Below are 26,420 nucleotides of genomic sequence, written 5' to 3'. Positions count from 1 at the left end.
GCCCTCCAAGACCTGACGCTGCCTTGCCCAACCTATCCAGCCACCTATAAAACCCAATGAGTTTTACAAGTGAAGCCAATAAATTATTCTAGACAGCAGTGGCGGCTGGTGGGAGGAGCTATAGGAGGACGGGCTTATTGTAATGGCTGGAATGGAATAAATGGAACGGTATCAAACACATCAAAGATACGGAAACCATGTTTGACTCCATTTATTCCATTCCAGCCATTACAATAAGCCCGTCCTCCTATAGCTCTTCCCACCAGCCTCCACTGCTAGACAGTGGAGTAGTGCATTCACTTCTAGCTAGCTAGCTAACATTGACAATATTTTCTTGATGAAATAGAAATGTGAAAAATGTAAATATGTATATAAAAAATATTGAATGTGCACCAATGAACAGAGAGCAAGCTCAGAGCTCACACTTCATCCCCTGCTCCTCATCATTCCTTTTCCTCCTCATCATCCATTTAAAAGGCTACATGAGTGGGAAGTGCTGCTGGAGTATTCTATGCACCAGGCTCAAGAGTTTTAAGTAGATCAGGAGGCTCTATGAAAAGGCACATAGGTTACGCTTTGTTGTCTTCGTCTTCCTGATGCAAGCTCTCACAATATGCTGGGTTATTATGGGCATGGCTAGCAGCAGTGACAATGCGCATATCAAATGTAGCTCCTTCAGGTACTAATAATATAAAGCGGGACTGTGGCTGTAATGTGTAAAGGGGAGTCAAGTTAACTGTAAAATATCAATGGTATGTAGAGGGAGCAGACATTAATTATATTAACCCTAAGTAGCATGGTGGATGCCACAGAGAGAGATAAGTGACACCATGAAGGCAGAACACAGGTCCAGAAACAAACCAGACCCTGAGACAATAACCAGTGTGTGTGTGTGTGTGTTCAAAAACTGCACGCACTGTCAAAGTGCCTGTTCTGTTGCCAGTTTGAGCCACTGGCAGACATGTGTGAGAAAACCACCACCAGGACAAATATCATTAGTATTGTTCCATTAGAAGAACAGTACACCTGTGCCAACACAGTGGTGGTGGGAGACAATGATTATGCTTAGATAAATGACAGTGAGGATATCTAAAAGCCAAGGACTCACAGTGACCACACACACTCCTATGTATGCCTCGCTCCCTATAGGTGTACGGAAGCAGGATGTTGTAGCAGCACCTTTGGACATGGCTGCGTTCCGCATTGCCCTTGGGGCGAAGACCTACTGGACAGCACCCTTAAACAGCACCTTATTTCCGACATAGGCCTACTCAATGATGCATGATGATGGCTGGGTGTGTGTCTGTGTGACTGTCCACCAAACGGGCCCTAACAAGCTGCAGTAGGAGTTGTAGTCGCAGCAAACCCCCCCTCCAGAAGTGCCACTGTCAATCCCATACCTCAAGCCTCATGATGCCCGCCAGGCAGTCTTCTAGCAATAGGAAAAAAGGAAGGATAGAAAGTATATGTGAACTGTACGACATAGCTAGCTAACCATGTGGGCCTAGATAGAGACTGGGGGGGTGAGGGGGGGCATGCAGGCAGCTCATGCTGTGGGATCAGGCAGACATTTGACAGAATGAAAGAGGAGAGAGGGAGACAAAGCATGAAGGCTTGTGCTCTCCCGTTCTGAACCTGTTCAATACTAAAAATGTGCTTGCCAGACAGCATTATACTGAATATAATCATACATATGTATTCCATGTGATGTAAGTAATAACTAAAACAAAAGAGATTAGAATGAATCTTCGATAGATCACTTTACCTAACTCCTCCCCTCCAGTTACCCCTCCCCGCCTGACTGAAAAGTGCCATGTTCAGTATGGCCTCTCCTGATTGGCTGGGAGTTTTTCCTGTTTTGACTAAGCCCGCAGCGGCGCGCACAGGCCACCGGAGCCCCGCCACTATTTGATCTTGAGTGGCGGCTCCCACTCCAGCCAGCGCACGCGCACTTTCTGTTTGTAGTGATACTCCTTGAGGAAGTCCTGCATGGCCGGGGGCAGTGGCAGGGCGCCGATGCCATCGTACGTGGTCCGGGGGCAGATGGCGGCGCGTGCCAGGTGCTGCAGGCCGAAAGGGAAGGTCCGGTGGAGCGGCGACGTGAGCAGTGGCTCAAAGAACATGCAGGCGCTGGGGTCCTTGTAGTGCTCCAGCAGGCCTGTGACGGTGGATGAGTGGAACACGCAGGGGTCGTGGGCGTCGAAGCTGAAGTTGTGGTTCCACTGCTCGATGCGGGCGTGCAGAGAGCGGTTGTAGCGGCGAAAACTGACCGAGAACAGGTAGTCCTCCTGGGCCGAGTCGCGCAGTAGGAAGGTGCCCTCGGGCCGTCCATCCAGCAGTGCCTCCGCCTCGTAGCGGTCCATAACGCCCCAGTAGCAGGGCAGTGCAGTGATCTGCAGCAGGTCCGGTACCAGGCAGTGGATGTAGTCGATCTGGGTGTGCACCTTCCATGGCCCAGGCTGGTTCCGGCTCAGATTGCCATCCCCGGACGCGTGCCGCTGCTTGGGCCTCCGGGCCTGCAGGCAGAGGGTGGTTGAGTCCTCCTCCGAGTCACAGTCAGCCAGCTGGGCTGTAGCCCCTCCGAGCACCTGCACCGATACCCCTCCTCCTGAGCAGCTGGCCGTGGCGCCCCGGGCCTCCCCAGAGGCCTCTGCAATGCCGGGGGCCATCTTTGGTCCCAGTTTGTACAGAGAGGAGCCCTGCGCCAAGGCCTCCAGGGTGTGGATCTGGGCGTTGGGTGGGGGGTCCACTCCCTCCTCGATGCTGAGCCTGCGGCGTTCGCGCAGACGCTCCTCCTCATCCTCAGGGGAGGGGTGGGCAGTGTCGAAGGCGTCAAGCAGAGCCGTGGAGGAATGCGGGCTGACGGGCGCCGTGTGCTGCTTGATCAGGTGCCACTTGTTGGCCAAGTCCGAGCCCTGGGGGAAGGGACAGGTCTCCAGCATCAGCTCTGTCAGGTGGATCTTGCGCTTGGAGATGGTGGGGGTCTTGGAGGAGCGTGAGCGGCGGCGGGGGGGAAGGGGGAGACACAGACCCACTGTATCGCTAAGCCGCTGGCGCAGAGAACGGGTGCTCAGACTGCGCCCTCCGCCCCCAGAGTCACCCATTTCCTGGATGGAGCTGACCCCATAGCGACGCTCCCTCCGGCCAGTGGCCCCGCGCGTGCGCCCTGACCGCCTGTCTGTATCCATGGAGCTCTGGGTCTTAGTGGAACATGAGTGTTTTTTCTTGCCCCCCCAAGGTGCATGGCGTGAGTACGAGTCTCTCCGGGCCATAGGGACTCCCCCACGACCCCCCCTCGCATCCTCACTGTCTTTGCTGTCTATGGTGATCTCCACTATCTGGGGGATGTCCGACACACAGTTGTGACGTCGTCCTCCAGTAACCATGGGGAGCGGCAAGAGGCTTCGGGACAGGCTAGAGGCCCGAGAAGCCTGGGCCTCGCCTGAATTGCCTCCCCGTCCCAGGTCAACCACACAGTGCATACTGTCCACCTCCACCACGCTGTTCTCTGTACTGGGTCCCGCACCGTCACTGTGGAAGAGGGTCTGGCATCGGCTCCTCAGGTTGCTCCACATCTTGCCCACTTTCTCCATGGATAGGAGACCAAGACCTGCCAGACAGATGGACACATCAGATTAGACCAGTTGTAGGGTACAGGAATCTCACACAATCCATGGCCTACATTACTATACAATTGCAGAATTGAACATAAAAAAACCTTAATTTTAGTTAGGCCTAAACAAAGCTAGGTTTTCATCCAATTGGCGACAGATTTCCATGCGAATATTCTTGAATCCGCATAAAGAAAATGTGCGCATTTTTACACCAGTGATATGTTTTCACCAAATGGACTCGTTGCGGATAAAAATCAGTATGTGATGACGTAGTGCACACTAAATGTACTTTTTCGCTTAAGTGTACATGTACCAAATCTAAGTTCAATGTGTTTCCATCGCATTTTCAACTCTAATTATAGTTTTGTCACAAAAACGGTTGCGTTAAATAGCAAATGTGCCTACTCTGGTCTTGGCACCTGCGCTCTAGCCAACAGCTCACAGATTCAGAGTGGGTAGGCTGTGCGGGTTGTCTAGTCTACATGAGGTTTTTATGGATAAGAGCGTGAATATTTTTGTCAAACGGCAGTCAAGCATCGATCATCATGTCACCAGAATAAGACACTGGATATTTATATGTTCATCATAACTTATTTCATATGTAGCCTAATAAACTGCATGGTCGTAGTGGGAGGACCACACACCATATCATCGCGTGACTCCAAATTTACTTCGATATGATGGTTATGCTATCAATATTTGCACATAAAGGTGTTTCCACTGCCATTTCCCACATACAGTGGGGAGAACAAGTATTTGATACACTGCCGATTTTGCAGGTTTTCCTACTTACAAAGCATGTAGAGGTCTGTAATTTTTATCATAGGTACACTTCAACTGTGAGAGACGGAATCTAAAACAAAAATCCAGAAAATCACATTGTATGATTTTTAAGTAATTAATTTGCATTTTATTGCATGACATAAGTATTTGATCACCTACCAACCAGTAAGAATTCCGTCTCTCACAGACCTGTTAGTTTTTCTTTAAGAAGTCCTCCTGTTCTCCACTCATTACCTGTATTAACTGCACCTGTTTGAACTCGTTACCTGTATAAAAGACACCTGTCCACACACTCAATCAAAACAGACTCCAACCTCTCCACAATGGCCAAGACCAGAGAGCTGTGTAAGGACATCAGGGATAAAATTGTAGACCTGCACAAGGCTGGGATGGGCTACAGGACAATAGGCAAGCAGCTTGGTGAGAAGGCAACAACTGTTGGCGCAATTATTAGAAAATGGAAGAAGTTCAAGATGACGGTCAATCAACCTCGGTCTGGGGCTCCATGCAAGATCTCACCTCGTGGGGCATCAATGATCATGAGGAAGGTGAGGGATCAGCCCAGAACTACACGGCAGGACCTGGTCAATGACCTGAAGAGAGCTGGGACCACAGTCTCAAAGAAAACCATTAGTAACACACTACGCCGTCATGGATTAAAATCCTGCAGCGCACGCAAGGTCCCCCTGCTCAAGCCAGCGCATGTCCAGGCCCGTCTGAAGTTTGCCAATGACCATCTGGATGATCCAGAGGAGGAATGGGAGAAGGTCATGTGGTCTGATGAGATAAAAATATAGCTTTTTGGTCTAAACTCCACTCGCCGTGTTTGGAGGAAGAAGAAGGATGAGTACAACCCCAATAACACCATCCTAACCGTGAAGCATGGAGGTGGAAACATCATTCTTTGGGGATGCTTTTCTGCAAAGGGGACAGGACGACTGCACCGTATTGAGGGGAGGATGGATGGGGCTATGTATCGCGAGATCTTGGCCAACAACCTCCTTCCCTCAGTTAGAGCACTGGGTCTTCCAGCATGACAACGACCCGAAACACACAGCCAGGGCAACTAAGGAATGGCTCCGTAAGAAGCATCTCAAGGTCCTGGAGTGGCCTAGCCAGTCTCCAGACCTGAACCCAATATAACATCTTTGGAGGGAGCTGAAAGTCCGTATTGCCCAGCGACAGCCCCGAAACCTGAAGGATCTGGAGAAGGTCTGTATGGAGGAGTGGGCCAAAATCCCTGCTGCAGTGTGTATGCAAACCTGGTCAAGACCTACAGGAATTGTATGATCTCTGTAATTGCAAACAAAGGTTTCTGTACCAAATATTAAGTTCTGCTTTTCTGATGTATCAAATACTTATGTCATGCAATAAAATGCAAATTAATTACTTAAAAATCATACAATCTGGATGTTTGTTTTAGATTCCGTCTCTCACAGTTGAAGTGTACCTATGATAAAAATTACAGACCATTACATGCTTTGTAAGTAGGAAAACCTGCAAAATCGGCAGTGTATCAAATACTTGTTCTCCCCACTGTAATTCATTTGACCAACACAAAAAGATCCCACCATGTCGAACGAACAAACAATCTGTCGGCATTCATAAAATTACACCGAAACTTTATGTTTCCATCACAGCTGATTTTTTGTGTGTGAGAGAAACAGGGCTAGTTGGAGCAGTAAAGTGAGTGAGGAGTTGCCAGGCAGACGTGCAGGGACACGGCTGTAAATGAACCCGGGGATCTGCCTGCTCCCAGCTGATCTGCTGGTATGTACTGTATTACAACGTCCGTCTGGACCTGACCAAGAACTTTCCCTGTCACAACAGTGTAGACAGCCAGCACACACACAGAGACACACACACACACAAACACTAAATTCATCAGTGTGCATGGGTTATACTAGGTTCTTGAGAGCAGTGACCCCAAACTGCCTTCATGTTTAGAATCAACTTGTGGCAGGCAGCCCTCTTCCCTCCTTATCAAAGGTAATGGATCTCTTTAACACTGCATTTCCTTCCAATTGAACCATTGATTATTGACTTTAAACCTTTAGTAGTATAATAATACAGTAATATATGCCATTTAGCAAATACTTTTATCCAAAGCGACTTAGTCATGTGTGCATACATTTTTTGTACGGGTGGTCCTGGGAATCGAACCCACTACTCTGGCGTTACAAGCGTCATGCTCTACTAACTGAGCTACAGAGGACCACTAGTAGTGGATGTCTAGCAGTGGGAGATCTAATCTGCTCTCCAAACTGCCATGGTGTACTCCCAGTCTCCCTCCCACCTGCTCAAATTTGCAGAGATATCATTGTGGTCCTTTGTAGCTCTGTTGATAGAGCATATTGCTTGTAACGCCAGGGTAGTGGGTTCGATTCCCAAGACCACCTAAACGTAAAATGTATGCAAGCATTACTAAGTCGCTTTGGATAAAAGTGTCTGCTAAATGGCATATATTATTATGATATAGTATTGCCCCAGTTACATAACATAGTTGCCCCAGTTAGCCTAGATGAGCCAAGCAGAGCAGGCTCTACAGTCTGCCCTAGCTTGCTACAACACTGGAACCTCTGTTTCAATAGAGATACAAGAATTTTGCACAGTCAGCTGCAACGGCGTTAAGATGCCCGAGGAATCAGGCCCAGACTCAGCACAACTGATTACGTTGATTTACCAAGGCCTATCCTCCCCTGACCTAGAGCAGCCTATGACTAATACCACTCATGACATCCAGACAGAGCTAGAACCAGATGATCGCTCTTAACATTAGGCTATCTTTTTTACCAAGGACTTTTTATTCTTAAAATGTTGCCTTAATTTAACCAGGTAAATCACTGAGAACAGATGCTCTTTTACAATAATGACCTGACCAAGATGGAGCACAATTAGGACAATAGGACACATCATGTACCCAAGTCAGGTGGTCAGAGGTGGTCAAGACAAAAGACAGAGAAGCACGAGATATTACTAATATGTCATGTTTGGTAGAAGACGCAGCAAATATCACTCTCGTGATATAGGCATTTGATAGAAGAAGTGGTGGGCACAAATACCAGTATCCATAATACATCATGATTTTGATCGCTATCCCCCCCCCTCTTATTGCCAAAATAAATTGTTGCATTCGACAAAACAAAAACATTCAAGCCAGTCTGAAATGTCACCTGCTACAGACCTTCATAGACTGTGGCAGAAATTGATTTATGATGGGTGTAGGCCTAATGTACGGCCCAATAAAATCTGTGTTGTGGAATACACAGACGGAATCCAGACATTAAAACGTAATATAATAATATTCAAAAATATATTTAACTTATTAGAAAATGCATTCATTCTGTCTGGCAGAATTATATCATGATTATTTGCATCAATCCAGTGGCCATTTGTTTTGCAAACTCTGCAATCAAATGAGCGCTCGAGAAACACCTCCAACCAAACAACGGTCTCTGGCTGGTGTGCACTTGCATTAAAAAGGTAGGCCTAACTTTACCCCACATTTTTCTGATACAACTAAAGTGGTCTCCTGATGTGATTTAAGCAGTTATGGACTTAGAACTTCAAAAGGGTGACAGAGCTAAAACCTGAAAACATTTGGAAAAACGGAATCAGGCACAAAATAACAGAGTTTACAGGGCCCTACTAATTAGGGATGGGCATTTTACATTTTTGACTGTTCGAGTACTCCGATTTTTTTTTCAAGTACACAAATATTTGTTTATTTTATTTGTGACCCATTTCAGAAAGCTGCCCATATTACAGAAGTCACTACTTCTCATGAGAGCTATTTGAACGTTTAAAAAAATGCACTTTTTGAACATGTGAACTTTGATGTGCCATAATAACAAACTCGTATGTAATCTGTAAATATAAATAAAATGTGAAATCACAAAACTGTTTAGAAACGGAGAAAATACAGAATATTGCCCAACCATGATTGGTTGAGATAATGATGGGGCCGGGACATTCACGAGAAAGAGTCCATTCTATCATGCAAGGCTTCTCTGTCAAATGACACATCCAGCCCTCTGCCACCGTGGATATTATACAGATCCATTGGATTTACTCATATTTTCATCATGGACATGCAAAGTGTAGCTTTCAATAATAGTGTTGTCCTGCATACAGCTGTATCAACACAGCTCTGTCTTCTGTGGCAAAAGCAGTCTGGACTGGTTGAAGCCGAGTGGGAAGGATTATTTTGATATGTTTCAGTCTGCTGTGAATCATCAGAATCCATACACAGGTAAGAGTCTACAGTTAAAATGCCAAGATAGCTACACGTGCATACGTTGTCGTCTCAACTGTATCAAAAAGTAGTTTTCATTGCTAGCTATATAGCTAGCTAGCTAGACAGTTGCATACAGGTAACGTTATAGCCAGCTAGCTAGAGGAGCTGGCCAGTTGCATTCTGCTGATTGCTGATGTGCTAAGCCATGCCATGACAATAATATTTTTCATGTTTGCCAGTTTGTCATGTTTAACTTGCAAGCTACCAAATATTGCCACTGTGGTGCAAATGCTATCCGATTAGCATGTTAATCAAACCCCATGGTAAGTGATAGGGACACATGCTAAGTTGGCTAGCGAGATAGCCACGATGAAGTGATAGCTAAATATCTAGATATTGGATAATAGATTGTCGTTTTTTGCATGTTCAACTAGCTTGCTAGCTATATGAATACCATTTACATCTAGCCAGCTGGTAATTATGAAGCTAAATGTTTGCTAAATCTAGCTAGTTATCTTATAGTTTCTGCATTGCCATTGTTGGGTTGGAAGCAGGTCGAGTGTGTGTACATGGCATTTTAGTACATATGTAGTAGTCAACAGGCAATAACAAGCTATAGGATATGAATTAATTTATGTTTTAATATATTTTTCTGGAATTTGTCTTTCAGCATAAACCTGTTCTCCACCACCAGTACAAGGAGATGATTGAGGTTGAACAAGCAACAATTCAGGTATGTTGTCTTTGAACTTTGAGCTTATTGCTTGAACTTGGGGGTCAATTAATGTTATTGCTGGTATGCAAGGTTTAATGTCTTTCCCCCTTTAAAGCGTCAATTGTCTGGAGCCTGGTGTTGTGGCCAAGGAGTTTTCACTCCGATGGAACCGGGTTTCAGCTGCTGTGCAATGTTGACGTCCTTCCTCCCAGAGATGTGAAAGCATCCCCCGGACTGGACACAACCCGGCAAACGTATATTTTTTTTAGAAGATCAGGACTTTTGCAACGAAAAGGCCATGGACATTACATCTCCTGCTCCAAAGGGCAGGACAGAAATATGCTCTCAGGCTAGATTCCTTTGCTCATATTATATCACTGAAAGGATCTTATGATATACATTTGAATTCTTTAAGAGATGGGTGGGTCTAAGGCTTTAGAGGATGTGAACAATGCTAAATGGACGTAGACAAAGAGCAGCACTGTAGCTGTTCAATGTGAAAGGTTATCTTTATTATACAACAATAGGGAACTTAATACTGTTAATGGTTTGCCTAATGGGGGAACTTGGTGAGATAATGTTCAGAGAATCCATTTAGGTAATTTGGTGAAAGTATTACTTTATATTTTATAGTAAAAAAGGTGCGAAGTGATGCGCATCTTGTGCCTGGAACAGTTTACACATCTCACATCAACTGTTCAGAGGAGACTGCGTGAATCAGGCCTTCATGGTCGAATTGCTTCAAAGAAACCACTACTAAAGGCCACCAATAAGAAGAAGAGACTTGCTTGGGCCAAGAAACACGAGCAATGGACATTAGACTGGTGGAAATCTGTCCGTTGGTCTGATGAATCCAAATTTGAGATTTTTGGTTCCAACCACCGTGTCTTTGTGAGATGCAGAGTAGGTGAACAGATGATCTCCGCATGTGTGGTTCCCACCGTGAAGCATGGATGAGGTGGTGTGATGGTGTGGGGGGTGCTTTGCTGGTGACACTGTCGGTGACTTATTTATAATTCAAGGCACACTTAACCAGCATGGGTACCACAGCATTCTGCAGCGATACGCCATCCCATTTGGTTTGTGCTTAGTGGGACTATCATTTGTTTTTCAACAGGACAATGACCCAAAACACACCTCCAGGCTGTGTAAGGGCTATTTGACCAAGGAGAGTGATGGAGTGCTGCATCAGATGACCTGGCCTCCAATCACCCGACCTCAACCCAATTGAGATGGTTTGGGATGAGTTGGACCGCAGAGTGAAGGAAAAGCAGCCAACAAGTGCTCAGCATATGTGGGAACTCCTTCAAAACTGTTGGAAACACATTCCTCATGAAGCTGGTTGAGAGAATGCCAAGAGTGTGCAAAGCTGTCAAGGCAAAGTGTGGCTACTTTGAAGAAACTAAAATATATTTTGATTTGTTTAACACTTTTTTGGTGACTACATGATTCCATATGTGTTATTTCACAGTATTGATGTCTTCACTATTATTCTATAATGTAGAAAATAGTAAAAAGAAAAGAAAAAAACACTTGAATGAGTAGGTGTCCAAACTTTTGACTGGTATTGTAAATGTGCCCATTTGGGGATCTGATAGTATTTCTGATTAGCTTAACGCACCACCACTAATGAGCTGTGGAGCTTCTCAAAGTATTGTTTTCTTCACCTCAAACAGCAAGCAAAGGAAGTCTGTTTTTACATGCATTGTATGTAAAATGACAATAGTTCCTCAACGTGTTCGAAAAATCTTTACAGCCACCTCTTTTTCGATAACCACTAAGCGTGAAAGGGAAAACTGTAATGCTCTGATCAAGTGGAAACTTCATAAAATAGGCCTACCTGATTACTTCCTATCCCTTGCACAAATTGCCTACAACCGTTTCTGTCCTGAGCTCACTGGCCCGGGAAACTCTGAGGCCAGACCCAAGTTAATAGTTGATACAATGTTTCAAGTTCGTTGCAGACAGGCCATGCTTAGCCAATGCGATTTATAGGATATTTCTTTTTAAAATCAGGATATTTTCTACCTGCAGGCTGCAATGTTTTTATTTGTTGGCTTTATGTAGGCTATTTTTACATAGTTGGCAATGGAAGTTACTCTTTAGGTTTGTATCATTTTCATTTAGATAGAATTTTGATTTAACCACATGACAATGACTTTGAGATAGGAAGACGTTATTATAAATGAAATGAAATAGTTCCACGTAAAAGTGCACATAAACCATAACTGGCACGCAGATCGGTAGAAATGTTAAGATAAATTAGCATTCCACATGAGAAAGGTTGCAGACTCCTCGTGTAGCCTATTACCGGCCACTTCAGGAGAGGAATGGCAGAATCTGCAAAAGCCAGCAGGAGTGGGAGGAGGATGGTCGGGTCAGGTTACGTTTTTTTCCCTTCTGGTTATCTTGATCTCTGGCTCCCTCGAGACATTTGTGTCTTATTTAATCAAACGGTGTGCTTAAAGCATCAGACAAGCTCAATACATATAGTTGATTTTATTAACAACACACCGGGTGTGTATGTATACAGTGCCTTCGGAAAGTATTCAGACCCCTTGACGTTTTCTACATTTTGTTACGTTACAGCCTTATTCTAAAATTGATTCAATTGTTTTTTTCCACTCATATCTACACACAATACCCCATAATGACAAAGCAAAAACAGGTTTTTAGATTTTTTTGCTAATTTACAACAACAAAAAAACTGAAATATTACATTTACATAAGTATTCAGACCCTTTACTCAGTACTTTGTACCTTTGGCAGCGATTACAGCCACAAGTCTTCTTGGGTATGACGCTACAAGATTGGCACACCTGTATTTGGGGAGTTTCTCCCATTCTTCTCTGCAGATCCTCTCAAGCTCTGTCAGGTTGGATGGGGAGCGTTGCTGCACAGCTATTTTCAGGTCTCTCCAGAGATGTTTGATCGGGTCCATGGTCACCTCCCTGACCAAGGCCCTTCTCCCCTGATTGCTCAGTTTGGCCGGGCGGCCAGTTCTAGGAAGAGTCCTGGTGGTTCCAAACTTCTTCCATTTAAGAATGATGGAGGCCACTGTGTTCTTGGGGAACTTCAATACTGCAGAGATTTTTTGGTACCCTTCCCCAGATCTGCACCTCGACACAATCCTGTCAATTCCTTCAACCTCATGGCTTGGTTTTTGCTCTGACATGCAGTCAACTGTGGGACCTTATATAGACAGGTGTGTGCCTTTCCAAATCATGTCCAATCAATTTAATTTACCACAGGCGGACTCCAACCAAGTTGTAGAAACATCAAGGATGATCAATGGAAACAGGACGCACCGGAGCTCAATTTTGAGTCTCATAGCAAAGGGTCTAAATACTTATGTAAATAAAGTATTTCTATTTTTAATAAATATGCAAAAAAATCTAAAAACCTGTTTTCGCTTTGTCATTATGGGGTATTGTGTGTAGATTGCTCAGGAAAATGTTTTATTTGATCCATTTTAGAATAAGGCCGTAACGTAACAAAATGTAGAAAAAGTCAAGGGGTCTGAATACTTTCCCGAAGGCACTGTATATGGAAAAATACACTATTTAAAATTGACCAATCGATTGGTCAAAAGAACAGCCGACTTTCGGTCGACCAATATTTTTTTTTTGTCGGGGACAGCCCTACTATGTTTATGGGGGTTATAGCCTAGGCCAGGGTTCTTCAATTCCGGTCCTGGAGGGCCGAAACACCTCTGTTTTTCATCCTCTCCTTCTAAATCAGGGGCTAATTCAGACCTGGGACACCAGGTGAGTGCAATTAACTACCAGGTAGAAATTAAAAACAGAAGTGTTTCGGCCCTCCAGGACCGGAATTGAAGAACCCTGGCCTAGGCTAACCAATTCTAAATGGCACTAGCAGTTCGCAAAGTAGCTTAAGTGGAAAATAGACGGGACGCAATTATTCCAAAACTGCAGCTCGTTGTTAGAACACTTATTTTCCTACTTCAAATCAACCAGTCCATTTTGAATTTGTGATAAAACTGTTGTCATTTGGCAAGGAATGTAGCTTGTATCAGGTAGATACGTTTTTATAGGCATTTATTTCTGTAGGCCTAACGGGAGCTTGTGTGCGCACTCAGCACGTGTGTGTGGAGGGAGCGGTCGGAACACAATTGAGGGAATGAGACACAGAGGGGAAAGGGAATTTAGAGAGTAGAACACTGTGATGCTTGGCTTGGTTTCTTTTTTTTTGTGCCCCGCAAATGCACATGTAGAAATGGAACACTTGAGTCAAAGCAAATTAAAAAGTGGTCTTCAAGACAAGATTTCACTTGCCGGGCAGCCACAAAACACATTCCATCAAATAGTAGTACAGTATTTGATTTTTTTTGGGATCTCTGGTTAAAGATCGAGCTTTGTTGTCCGTTCGAGTACTCATGCCCATCCCTACTACTAATGATGATCACACAAATACACACCCATCACTAAGTGGGGGGAGAGAACCAACAGTGAACAGTGTGTAATGATCATAGGCCTAACTCATAAGGTTGCTCATGGCAGGCTAAATAGTGAGGGGAGGGAGGGACGAGTGAGTTTCAAACAGGACGTTCCTCCTCAAACTGTAGCTGTAAACAGCCAAGATTGGAGCAGGGGGCCCGGGTGTGACATCACTCATTCTCACTGTAATTGATCTAGCGTTACAGTCAGTCTCCCGTCCCCGACTAAGTCGTGATAAGAGTGCGAGTGGGGGTGTATTGTGTGTTGGGTTGGAGGTGTTCCCTCTATTCTCTCAAGGGGTGGTGCCACTTCCCCTCTCTCCACAATAACTTACTGACTTTACACAGTATCTCCCTTCCCTCCTTCAAGACATGGCCCTTGAGGCCCCATACACCCTCAACCATGCTAACTTAGTGGTCAAAAGCTTTAGTTATGATAACAGGCATTTGCAATTACAGTAACCTATCCATCATCGGTTCTCACAAGACTTACTAGCCTATAAATAAAAAGTGTACAATTAATTTAAAAAACAATCCAGCTTTGACACACTTGATATACGGATTTAGTCTAAGATTCAAACAGCAAGGCCATTCACTTACACGCTAGGTTCAGATATGCACAGAACTGTCCTCACATACAGCTGAAGTCGGATGTTTACATACACTTAGGTTGGAGTCATTAAAACTCGTATTTCAACCACGGCACAAATTTCTTGTTAACTATAGTTTTGGCAAGTCTGTTAGGACATCTACTTTGTGCATGACACAAGTAATCTATCCAACAATTGTTTACAGACAGATTACTTCACTTATAATTCACTGTATCACAATTCCAGTGGGTCAGAAGTTTACATATACTAAGTTGACTGTGCCTTTAACCAGCTTGGAAAATTCCAGAAAATGATGTCATGGCTTTAGAAGCTTCTGATAGGCTAATTTACATAATTTGAGTCAATTGGAGGTGTACCTGTGGATGTATTTCAAGGCCTACCTTCAACATCAGTGCCTCTTTGCTTGACATCATGGGAAAATCAAAAGAAAATCAGCCAAGACCTCAGAAAATAAATTGTAGACCTCCACAAGTCTGGTTCTTCCTTGGGAGCAATTTCCAAATGCCTGAAGGTACCACGTTCATCTGTACAAACAATAGTACGCAAGTATAAACACCATGGGACCACGCAGCCGTCATACCGCTCAGGAAGGAGACGCATTCTGTCTCCTAGAGATGAATGTACTTTGGTGCGAAAAGTGCAAATCAATCCCAGAACAGCAAAGGACCTTGTGAAGATGCTGGAGGAAACAGGTACAAAAGTATCTATATCCACAGTAAAACGAGTCCTATATCGACATAACCTGAATGGCCGCTCAGCAAGGAAGAAGCCACTGCTCCAAAACCGCCATAAAAAAGCCAGACTACATTTTGTAACTGCAAAAGGGGGTTGCTTGCAAGCCGAAGAACACCATCCCAACCGTGAAGCACGGGGGTGGCAGCATCATGCTGTGGGGGTGCTTTGCTGCAGGAGGGACTGGTGCACTTCATAAAATAGATGGCATCATGAGGAAGGAACATTATGTGGATATATTGAAGCAACATCTCAAGACATCAGTCAGGAAGTTAAAGCTTGGTCGCAAATGGGTCTTCCAAATGGACAATGACCCCAAGTATACTTCCAAAGTTGTGGCAAAATGGCTTAAGGACAACAAAGTCAAGGTATTGGAGTGGCCATCACAAAGCCCTGACCTCAATCCTATAGAAAATGTGTGGGCAGAACTGAAAAAGCGTGTGCGAGCAAGGAGGCCTACAAACCTGACTCAGTTACACCAGCTCTGTCAGGAGGAATGGGCCAAAATTCACCCAACTTATTGTGGGAAGCTTGTGGAAGGCTACCCAAAACATTTGACCCAAGTTAAACAATTTAAAGGCAATGCTACCAAATACTAATTGAGTGTATGTAAACTTCTGACCCACTGGGAATGTGATGAAATAAATATTAGCTGAAATAAAATCACTCTCTACTATTATTCTGACATTTCACATTCTTAAAGTAAAGTGGTGATCCTAACTGACCTAAAACAGGGAATTCTTACTAGGATTAAATGTCAGGAATTGTGAAAACTGAGTTTAAATGTAGTTGGCTAAGGTGTATGTAAACTTCCGACTTCAACTGTATTAATATCAGACAGGGATGGCCTCTATTACTGCCATTATAACAGTCCAACGCAAAGCAATCTACAAAGGCAAGATTCATCCCACTCACAGCAAGACTTAACTAAGAACATACGTGCATGTGTAACCTTTTGTGTGAGCTAATCTGTACAGAATACTCGGTTTGCATGTGTAGGCCTAGTTCAATTCCATACACAGACTGATTGGGAACAGTTAGGCCTTTCAAACACAAACAAGGTTGTGGTAGAAAAATAACTGTCCAGTCTACTGGACAATGCAGCTTTCAGCAAATGCACTTAACAGGAGAAAGGTGCACACCCTCCTTTTCCTTTTGTCTTTCCCTCCAAATGGACTGGTTGGTAATGTGAAGCAACATCAAAACTTCCTAAGGGAGGCCATGTTTTTCCATGTGGGTTGGCTGATTTTATCCTTTAGAAGTCTAATCACGTCGACGAAAAAACAAACAAAGGTTACAGTTTACAAGACGAGTAATTTGAGTATTTACATTCCCACAAAAACTTTACATTGTGCCCAAAAATAGCTAACCCATGTGGTGTTTTACACAGAAATAAATATTGTGATTGTGCAACTTTAACGGTGGTTATGTTGGGCAGGTGACAAATCTGAATTTTGTACCTGCACGCACTGCCCTGCACATAGCCTACATTTGATTGAGATGTAAAGGCTAAGTTTTTCAAAACATCAGAAGGACATTAGCCTGTCCATTCATCCAACATATCAGAGGTGTAACATGTAATGAAGGGTGTTTCAGAACGACATGAAGGTGGTGGGCACTAGGAAATGGGATGAGGCCTAGGCTACATACACTGCCACCATACTGTAATGTGGTAGAATAGTTTTACAGGCCTAAGAATAGTGAGGCCCTCATCTGCTTACTGCTCCTATAGTAGCCTATATGCTACTGTCGTTAGGCTAACACGGAGCGAGTGACCAGGGAAAAATGACGAGCACTGCCAGTGTGTGTTATGGGGTCAGTTAGCTAATCTGCGTCCATCCTGTGTCCTCATTAGCATGGCTCCATACTGATTAGTTATCAAAGGGACTCGGGTGAGCATTCCAAACGCAGCACCCAAAATAATACACCATGTGTGGCTGGTATAAAAAGATCACTAGTAGACCAGTAGTAGGCCTAGGCCGATATGCACACCTCCCTGTGCACCGTGCCTGTGCATTCAATGCAAAGCTAACAAGATAAGCCTAAATTGCGCAAGAGAGAGATGAGAAGGTGAGAGAGGGTTGCAGAGAGCAACCTATTGAGAGAGGTGACGACAAACCGACAACACAATCAACACCACAACAAACACCCTCTTAACACAACTAAAACTGCAGCCATCTGCAATTCCAGCTTTGCCAAATGACTGAGCAATCCAATTTCACATAATACACACCAACAACAGCCCATAAAACACCATTATGGATGGGTCGTGCTACTTACATTTACATTACATTTTAGTCATTTAGCAGACGCTCTTATCCAGAGCGACTTACAGGAGCAATTAGGGTTAAGTGCCTTGCTCAAGGGCACATCGACAGATTTTTCACCTAGTCGGCTCTGGGATTAGAACCAGCGACCTTTCGGTTACTGGCACAATGCTCTTAACCACTAAGCTACCTGCCGATAGAGCAGGGCAACTCAGATTCTTTATTTAAAATGTATGCCAAAAAACCCTGATTTCAAAGTTTAACAAACCATACAACTCTATGCACAATAACTACTTTTAACAATTTACACCTGAACATTTTACAAAAACACATTTACTGGAAGAACTGTGCAGATGCAAAGTTTGGTAACAGAATTTCAGTAAAAATCTCCCTCCGTTTTTTTATGAGTCCACATTTTCCAAAAACTCTTAAATAACGGCTCCGAATTAAGATTCAACGATGTCTGCTGAAGACTGGGGTGTCAGCTATGACATGACACATTGAAATTCCTGTTAAGGTTCCACCTCGAAGACTGATGCAGGCTACAAATACATACAGGAATTGGGGGTGGGAATGTTGTGGTGATTTCCACGTGTAGCAGAGAAATAACAACAGTTATAAACACGGGTGCGTCAATACCTTCAGGCTATGCTCAAACCCTACACAACACCCCGAGCACTCCGTTCTGCCACCTCAGGTCTCTTGGACCTCCCACCCCTACGGGAGGGCAGCTCCCGCTCAGCCAAGTCAAAGCTCTTCTCTGTCCTAGCACCCCAATGGTGGAACCAGCTTCCCCCTGAAGCTAGGACAGCAGAGTCCCTGCCCATCTTCAGAAAACATCTGAAACCATACCTCTTCAAACAGTATCTTAAATAATCTTCCTCCTCACCTCGACCCCCCCAAAAAAAAAAGAAATTAATAATAATAATATAAAAAATTTAAAAAATACACTTAACCAGCACTTGCACTTGAAACCCCCCACCCCCCCTTCTAGCTCTGACTCTACTGATAGCCACGTTATTGAGGAAAAATGTACTTTCTATGCCTGTGATATGTGGTTGTCCCACCTAGCTATCTTAAGATGAATGCACTAACTTTAAGTCGCTCTGGATAAGAGCGTCTGCTAAAATGCCTAAAATGTAAATGTAAATTTTTTATTAAAATAGGATTTTAAATTGAACTCTTTAACCCTAACCACACAGCTAACCTTAGCCTAACCCTAACCTGAAATTAAGACCAAAAAGCGAATTTTAGTTTTATGAATTTGTACGATATAGCCAATTTTAACTTTGAGGCTGTTTTAGCTAGTGGAAACCCAAGTGTAGGAAACAGCGAAAAGCTGTTTGACTCTCGGACAACTCGCGAATAAGAAGAACTTCACAGCAGGTGTTTCTGATTAATAAAGATTGCCACGCTGGCTTACCGCAAAAATGGAAGAGGAAAGTGGAAGGGGGAGAAAGTAAGGAACTTGTCTGTCGGCCTTGCATTAAGGAACATCATTGGTTAAGGAAAACTGTGATAAATAAAAAAGTATATCAGTTTCATTTACGGACCAAAGGATTGACAGCCGTCCCATATAGATTGCAAAATAGTTGGGAAGAGATTTTTGACATACCGATCCCATGGCATAGTGTTTATGAACTGATACGCAAAACGACACCGGATTCAAAACTTGGAATTTTTCAATTTAAATTATTATCTACAATTCTTGCTACCAATATAATGTTATTTATATGGGGGATACAATCTTCCCAGCTCTGCAGATTTTGCTGCGAAGAGACAGAATCATTAGATCATTTGTTTTGGTACTGTCCATTTGTAGCTTGTTTTTGGACACAGGTCCAGGACTGGCTAAAGGATTGCAATATTTACCTGGAGCTAACCTTGCAGATAGCATTACTGGGTGATCTGAAAAGTCATAGTCAATCAATCAATAATATAATAATACTTTTAGCAAAAATGTTTATTTTCAATTCACAATCTGTAGAAACAATTTGTGAATCTGTAGAAACTTTTGTAAGACATCACAGTACAGTTGAAATATATATGGCAAATAGAAATCCTATATGGATGGTGTTGGGAGATAGATGGGAGGTATTGAATGGAATTGAAGGATGGGACTAATAACAACAAATAATAACAAGATAACTAATAATGTAGGCATACTGTGTCCATAATAAGTATATAGGTTGGGAGCTTTTGTGAAAGAGCACAGTTAGAAAGATATGGCATATAGAAGCAAACCAGATGGACATCATGAAAATGATCGGAGCGGTTGAGAGTAGAAGTAGTTCAGGAGAAAAACAAAAACAAAATGTAATTATTGTAAAATTGACTGTGTCCATAAAATGTAGATAGTTAGTATAAGCTGGAAGTAGAGGCCTAAGCATTGTTGTTCACTAGTTTACTCCAAGTAGGGAAAGGGTGGTGGGGTTGGAAAGTAATAAAGGGGAATATATATGTTTTTTTTTTAAAGGATATGTATGTATGCATGTGTGTGTGTATATATATATATATATATATGTAAAACATGGGGGATTGGAAGTGATGCAGACAATTACATTGATGGAAGTTACAATCTATCTGCAATATTAAGCCATCTACCACCCCCCCCAAAAAAAAGATTTAAAAAAAAAAGAAAGAAAGAAGAATGCCATGCTGGTGGATGGTGACATTTAAATAAAACACAGCCCTGAAACTAAACGTAGGCTGAAAAGAATGTCCACGTCATCTCATAGGAAAAGACACGGAAAGACTCACGGAAACATCCGAAGTCACACATTCAGATTTGGCACTTAAAGCCCAAATATATCATACTTTGACTAAAACGATGACTTATTCACTTGCATCGTTGTGCAACATCATGGGTAAGCTCGAAAAAGTGGATTTCTACTGGTGTGGGTGTTACAGAAGGCAGAATAATTTCTCCAAAACTAAATATAAGTGTTGATATTAGTTGGCAGGGGTCTTTAGTTCAACATTGTGTTTTGATGTATTTCTAATACCTTTTAAGACTTTTTCTGGTAGATGTTTTCTAAGACCCCTTTTCCATCTGTTTGACCAGAATCAAAGCCTTTGCTTTTTAGGAAAGAATTGGCTGTAAAAAATATGGACTCTTTGCTTTCATTTGACATGCTCCTATGAACTTCACATGTTGGTGCATATAGAAATTACCAGCAGTAAACAGGCATTTGCCAGCCAATCAGCAGCCAGGACCAGAACTTCCCATTGAATAATGTGCCAAAACTATATTTTAGTGATGTCTGACCCATCTTGACCTTGCTACAATTAGTGTTGGTATGCGATCGAATAAATAAATTAACAAATCTGGAAGTGATTATCAAAACCAGTCAAAGTGCGTCTTGCAAGTGGGGCCTACTAGATGCTAGTGCACTGTGCTTATATGATTACTATTCATTACACATATGATCAACTAGCCTAAACTGACAATAAGTCCAACTCCAGCCCATAGAAAACCCTGGCTGCGTTGAAACTGAAATGGGCTACTTCTGCTTCTCGACAGCCTAACACACCCATTCTCTAGGGATCCTAGTGATCTAAGGGGGGATTGGAGAGTGGACAAGATTAAGGGAGGAAGCCTTCTCTCTGCCCAGACCAGAGTAAATTAGATATTTATGGTGTGTTACTTTTAGAAAGATCTGTGGGATGGCCAAGAGCCATGGAGGGTCTGTTCTGTTCAAGGCACTCACAGAAGACTTAGTTTTTTCAAATTTTAGTTAGTTAGGCCTACTTGTTTAACCAGAATTATGAGAAAGGCTTAATATCAGACGGATCTAAAGCATGAAACACACAGACTGACGATAGACTGACGATAGACTGCCGATAAGCACTTATCACAGTAGGAGGCCGTTCCTTCTCTTGCTAGAACAAAATACTTACCTGGTGCATACCGAGGAGCCTGCCGTTTCTACTGTAACGTTATTTTGTAATGTTAACTTGCTAGCTAGCTAGTTGTAACGTTAGCTTGGAAGCTAGCTAGTTGTAACTTTAGCTTGCTAGCTAGCTAGATAGCTAACTTTAGCTTGCTAGCTAGCTTGATAGCTAACTTTAGCTTGCTAGCTAGCTTGATAGCTAACTTTAGCTTGCTAGCTAGCTTGATAGCTAACTTTAGCTTGCTAGCTAGCTAGATAGCTAACTTTAGCTTGCTAGCTAGCTAGATAGCTAACTGAGCAAGTCAGTCACAAACTACATATGAAACGAATGGGGTGTTAAGTGCAGCACAATGCACACAACACAATGCTTTACCAAGCTAGCTATCTGGCCACTGTAGCTAGTAACATAATTCAATCACAATGGATCCGTTTCCATGAAGCAGCTGCCTGTAGCTGGCTGCCGAGAGTCAATGCAGTGTCTTTACTTCACCTAGCTAGTGAATCATGCTAACCATTTAGCTAACGTTAGTCAGCTAGTTAAAAATGTATCTATGGGCTGTATGCGATTGAGAGTGAATTACATTTACTGAACAAAAATGTAAACGCAACATGTAAAGTGTTGGTCCCATTTTTCATGAGCTGAAATAAAAATATCCCAGTAATGCTCCATACGCACAAAAAGCTTATTTCTCTAAAAATGTGCAGAAATTCGTTTACATCCCTGTAAGTGAGCATTTCTCCGTTGCCAAGATAATCCATCAACCTGACAGGTGTGGCATATCAAGAAGCTGGATAAACAGCGTGACCATTACACAGGTGTGCCTGTAACGCAGTAAAATATTTGAAATTGTCGCGGATGCTACGCTACAGGACTGTTTTGCTAGCACAGACTGGAATATGTTCCGTGATTCATCCAATGGCATTGAGGAGTATACCATCTCAGTCACTGGCTTCATCAATAAGTGCATCTACGACGTCATCCCCACAGTGACCATACGTACATATCCCAACCAGAAGCCATGGATTACAGGCAACATCCGCACCGAGCTAAAGGCTAGAGCTGCTGCTTTCAAGGAGTGGGACACTAATCCGGACGCTTATAAGAAATCCCGCTATGCCCTCAGACGAACCATCAAACAGGCAAAGCGTCAATACAGGACTAAGATTGAATCCTACTACATCGGCTCTGACGCTCGGCGGATGTGGCAGCGCTTGCAAACTATTACGGACTACAAAGGAAAACCAGCTGTGAGCTGCCCTGTTATGCAAGCCTACCAGACGAGCTAAATGCCTTCTATGCTCGCTTCGAGGCAAGCAACACTGAAGCATGCATGAGAGCACCAGCTGTTCCGTACGACTGTGTGATCACGCTCTCCGTAGCCGATGTGAGCAAGACCTTTAAACGGGTAAACATTCACAAGGCCGCGGGGCCAGATGGATTACCAGGGTGTGTACTCAGAGCATGTGCGGACCAACTGGCAAGTGTCTGACATTTTCAACCTCTCCCTGACCGAGTCTGTAATGCCTACATGTTTCAAGCAGACCACCATAGTCCCTGTGCCCAAGAAAGCGAAGGTACCCTGCCTAAATGACTACCGCCCCATAGCACTCACGTCGGTAGCCATGAAGTGCTTTGAAAGGCTGGTCATGGCTCACATCAACACCATCCCGGAAACCATAGAACCACTCCAATTCGCATACAGCCCAAAAAGATCCACAGATGATGCAATCTCAATCGTACTCCACACTACCCTTTCCTACCTGGACAAAATAAACACCTATGTGAGAATGCTGTTCATTGACTACAACTCAGCATTCAACACCATAGTGCCCACTAAGCTAAGGACCCTGGGACAAAAACACCTACCTCTGCAACTGCCATTCAGGGGTGCGTGCTTAGTCCCCTCCTGTACTCCCTGTTCACCCACGACTGTGTGGCCAAGCACGACTCCAACACCATCATTATGTTTGCTGACGACACAACAGTGGTAGGCCTGATCACCGCCAACGATGGGACAGCCTATAGGGAGGAGGTCAGAGACCTGGCAGTGTGGTGCCAGGACAACAATCTCTCCCTCAATGTGAGCAAGACAAAGGAGATGATAGTGGACTACAGGAAAAGGAGGGCCTAACAGGCCACCATTAACATCGACAGGGCTGTAGTGGAGTGGGTCGAGAGTTTCAAGTTCCTTGGTGTCCACATCACCAACAAACTATCATGGTCCAAACACACCAAGACAGTCATGAAGAGGACATGACAACACCTTTTCCCCCTCAGGAGACTGAAAAGATTTGGCATGGGTCCCCAGATCCTCAAAAAGCTATACAGCTGCACCATCGAGAGCATCCTGACCGGTTGCCTCACCACCTGGTATGGCAACTGCTCGGCATCCGACCATAAGGCGCTCCAGAAGGTAGTGCGTACGGCTCAATACATCACTGGGGCCAAGCTTCCTGCCATCCAGGACCTATATACTAGGCGGTGTCAGAGGAAGGCCCAAAAAATTGTAAAAGACTCCAGTCACCCAAGTCATAGACTGTTCCCTCTCTTTACCCCTACCTACAGTTGAAGTTGGAAGTTTACATACACCTTAGCCAAATACATTTAAACTCAGTTTTTCACAATTCCTGACATTTAATCCTAGTAAAAATTCCCTGTTTTAGGTCAGTTAGGATCACCACTTTATTTTAAGAATGTGAAATGTCAGAATAATAGTAGAGAGAATGATTTATTTAAGCTTTTATTTCTTTCATCACATTCCCAGCCCAGTGGGTCAGAAGTTTACATACACTCAATTAGTATTTGGTAGCATTGCCTTTAAATTGTTTAACTTGGGTCAAACGTTTTGGGTAGTCTTCCACAAGCTTCCCACAATAAGTTGGGTGAATTTTGGCCCATTCCTCCTGACAGAGCTGGTGTAACGGTCAGGTTTTTAGGCCTCCTTGCTCACCTCCATGCCTTTTCAGTTCTGCCCAGAAATGTTCTATAGGATTGTGGTCAGGGCTTTGTGATGGCCACTCCAATACCTTGACTTAGTTGTCCTTAAGCCATTTTGCCACAACTTTGGAAGTATGCTTGGGGTCATTGTCCATTTGGAAGACCCATTTGCGACCAAGCTTTAACTTCCTGACTGATGTCTTGAGATGTTGCTTCAATATATCCACATAATTTTCCTTCCTCATGATGCCAACTATTTTGTGAAGTGCACCAGTCCCTCCTGCAGCAAAGCACCCCCACAGCATGATGCTGCCACCCCCATGCTTTACAGTTGGGATGGTGTTCTTCATCTTGCAAGCATTCCCCTTTTTCCTCCAAACATAACGATGGTCATTATGGACAGTTCTATTCTTGTTTCATCAGACCAGAGGACATCTTCACAAGGTCCTTTGCTGTTGTTCTGGGATTGATTTGCACTTTTCGCACCAAAGTACGTTAATCTCTAGGAGACTCCTTCCTGAGCGGTATGACGGCTGCGTGGTCCCATGGTGTTTATACTTGCGTACTATTGTTTGTACAGATGAACGTGGTACCTTCAGGCGTTTGGAAATTGCTCCCAAGGATGAACCAGACTTGTGGAGGTCTACCATTTTTTTTCTGAGGTCTTGGCCGATTTCTTTTGATTTTCCCATGATGTCAAGCAAAGAGGCACTGAGTTTGAAATACATTGGAATACATCCACAGGTACTCCAATTGACTCAAATGATGTCAATTAGCCTATCAGAAGCTTCTAAAGCCATGACATCATTTTCTGGAATTGTCCAAGCTGTTTAAAGCCACAGTCAACTTAGTGTATGTAAACTTCTGACCCACTGGAATTGTGATACAGTGAATTATAAGTGAAATAATCTGTCTGTAAACAATTGTTGAAAGAATTACTTAGGACATCTACTTTGTGCATGACACAGACTTTCCAAAACTATAGTTTGTTAACAAGAAATTTGTGGAGTGGATGTAAACTTCCGACTTCAACTGTACATGTACAAATTACCTCTACTAACCTGTACCCCCGCACATTGACTCGGTACCCCCTGTATATAGCCTCGTTATTGTTATGTAATTTTGTGTTACTTTTAATGTTTTACTTTAGTTTATTTACTAAATATTTTCTCAACACTATTTCTTGAACTGCATTGTTGGTTAAGGGCTTGTAAGTAAGCATTTCACGGTAAGGTCTACACCTGTGGTATTCGGCGCATGTGACAAATACAATTTGATTATATTTTAGACCAGGGTATTCTACTCTTACACTACGAGGTCCGGAGCCTGCTGGTTTTCTGTTCTACCTGATAATTAATTACAGCAGTCTAAATCAGTCCCTGATTAGTAAGGAACAATGAAAAACACAGTGGAACTGGCTTCGAGGTCCAGAGTTGAGTTTGAGGGGACTAGACCATAAACAGGGTTTGATACTGCGACCTTTTTTTATCATCATGAATTATTAAACTAGCAATGTGCAATTGACCAAAAATTAACCAACTTCCTGAAGAGGCAACAACGGCACGGGAATGCTCCTGTCTGTGTGTGTCAGGGCTCGACATACAGGGGAATTTTCGGAAACCCTCCGGGCCAGTCGATCATCCCTGTCAGTGGCCCGCTTGGGCCAGTGAAAAAAACATTGTAATAATGCTATTTTCAATCTAGGCTATATCATTTATTAAAAACAGATGGATTCCAGAAGCTGTTCGTTCATTATGTTGATTATTTATCACGCTCGCTGCACACATAGCCTATAGATAATCTGTCGGGCAGAGAGAGCGCCAGCTCTCAAACAGCTGGTTGGTGCGTGGAGCGCAGACTGACAGTGGTAGGGGTATGAAAGATTTTCCAAGTTATGATATCTACCAGTAAATGCTAAGGCAAGAATGGGTATGCAAACCAGGTATTTAAAAAGTTCAAAGTCTTAGTTTAATATTTGCGATGCACAATTCAGTCATCATGGAATAGCCTACCTGTAAAATCAGACATTTCCTCTAGGCTCTTTGGTTCTTGAAAAGTAATCGAAGTTATGGTAGCCGATTTAGAAGTTCTATTGCTCCAATATAATTATTCTGTGATTTCATTTCTGATCAGTTTATGAGAGATGTAGACACTTTTGTTTGTTTCCCGACATT

General features: G+C 43.4%; 1 protein-coding gene across 1 annotated transcript in view; it reads right to left on the bottom strand.

Annotated features, from left to right (window-relative positions):
- Nucleotides 1–217: 217 nt before the first annotated feature.
- Nucleotides 218–26,420, bottom strand: part of socs5b (suppressor of cytokine signaling 5b) — a 43,604-nt gene continuing 17,401 nt past the window's right edge. The window contains exon 2 of the mRNA XM_041867157.2: nucleotides 218–3,610. Coding sequence (XP_041723091.1) covers nucleotides 1,905–3,593 — 1,689 coding nt within the window. The 5' untranslated portion in view covers nucleotides 3,594–3,610 and the 3' untranslated portion in view covers nucleotides 218–1,904. The remainder of the gene's footprint in view (nucleotides 3,611–26,420) is intronic.

This window comes from Coregonus clupeaformis, chromosome 37 (assembly GCF_020615455.1).
Source record: "Coregonus clupeaformis isolate EN_2021a chromosome 37, ASM2061545v1, whole genome shotgun sequence".
NCBI classification, from domain to species: domain Eukaryota; kingdom Metazoa; phylum Chordata; class Actinopteri; order Salmoniformes; family Salmonidae; genus Coregonus; species Coregonus clupeaformis.
The sequence above is the reverse complement of the archived record's forward strand: the minus strand, read 5'-3'. Positions and strand labels throughout refer to the sequence as shown.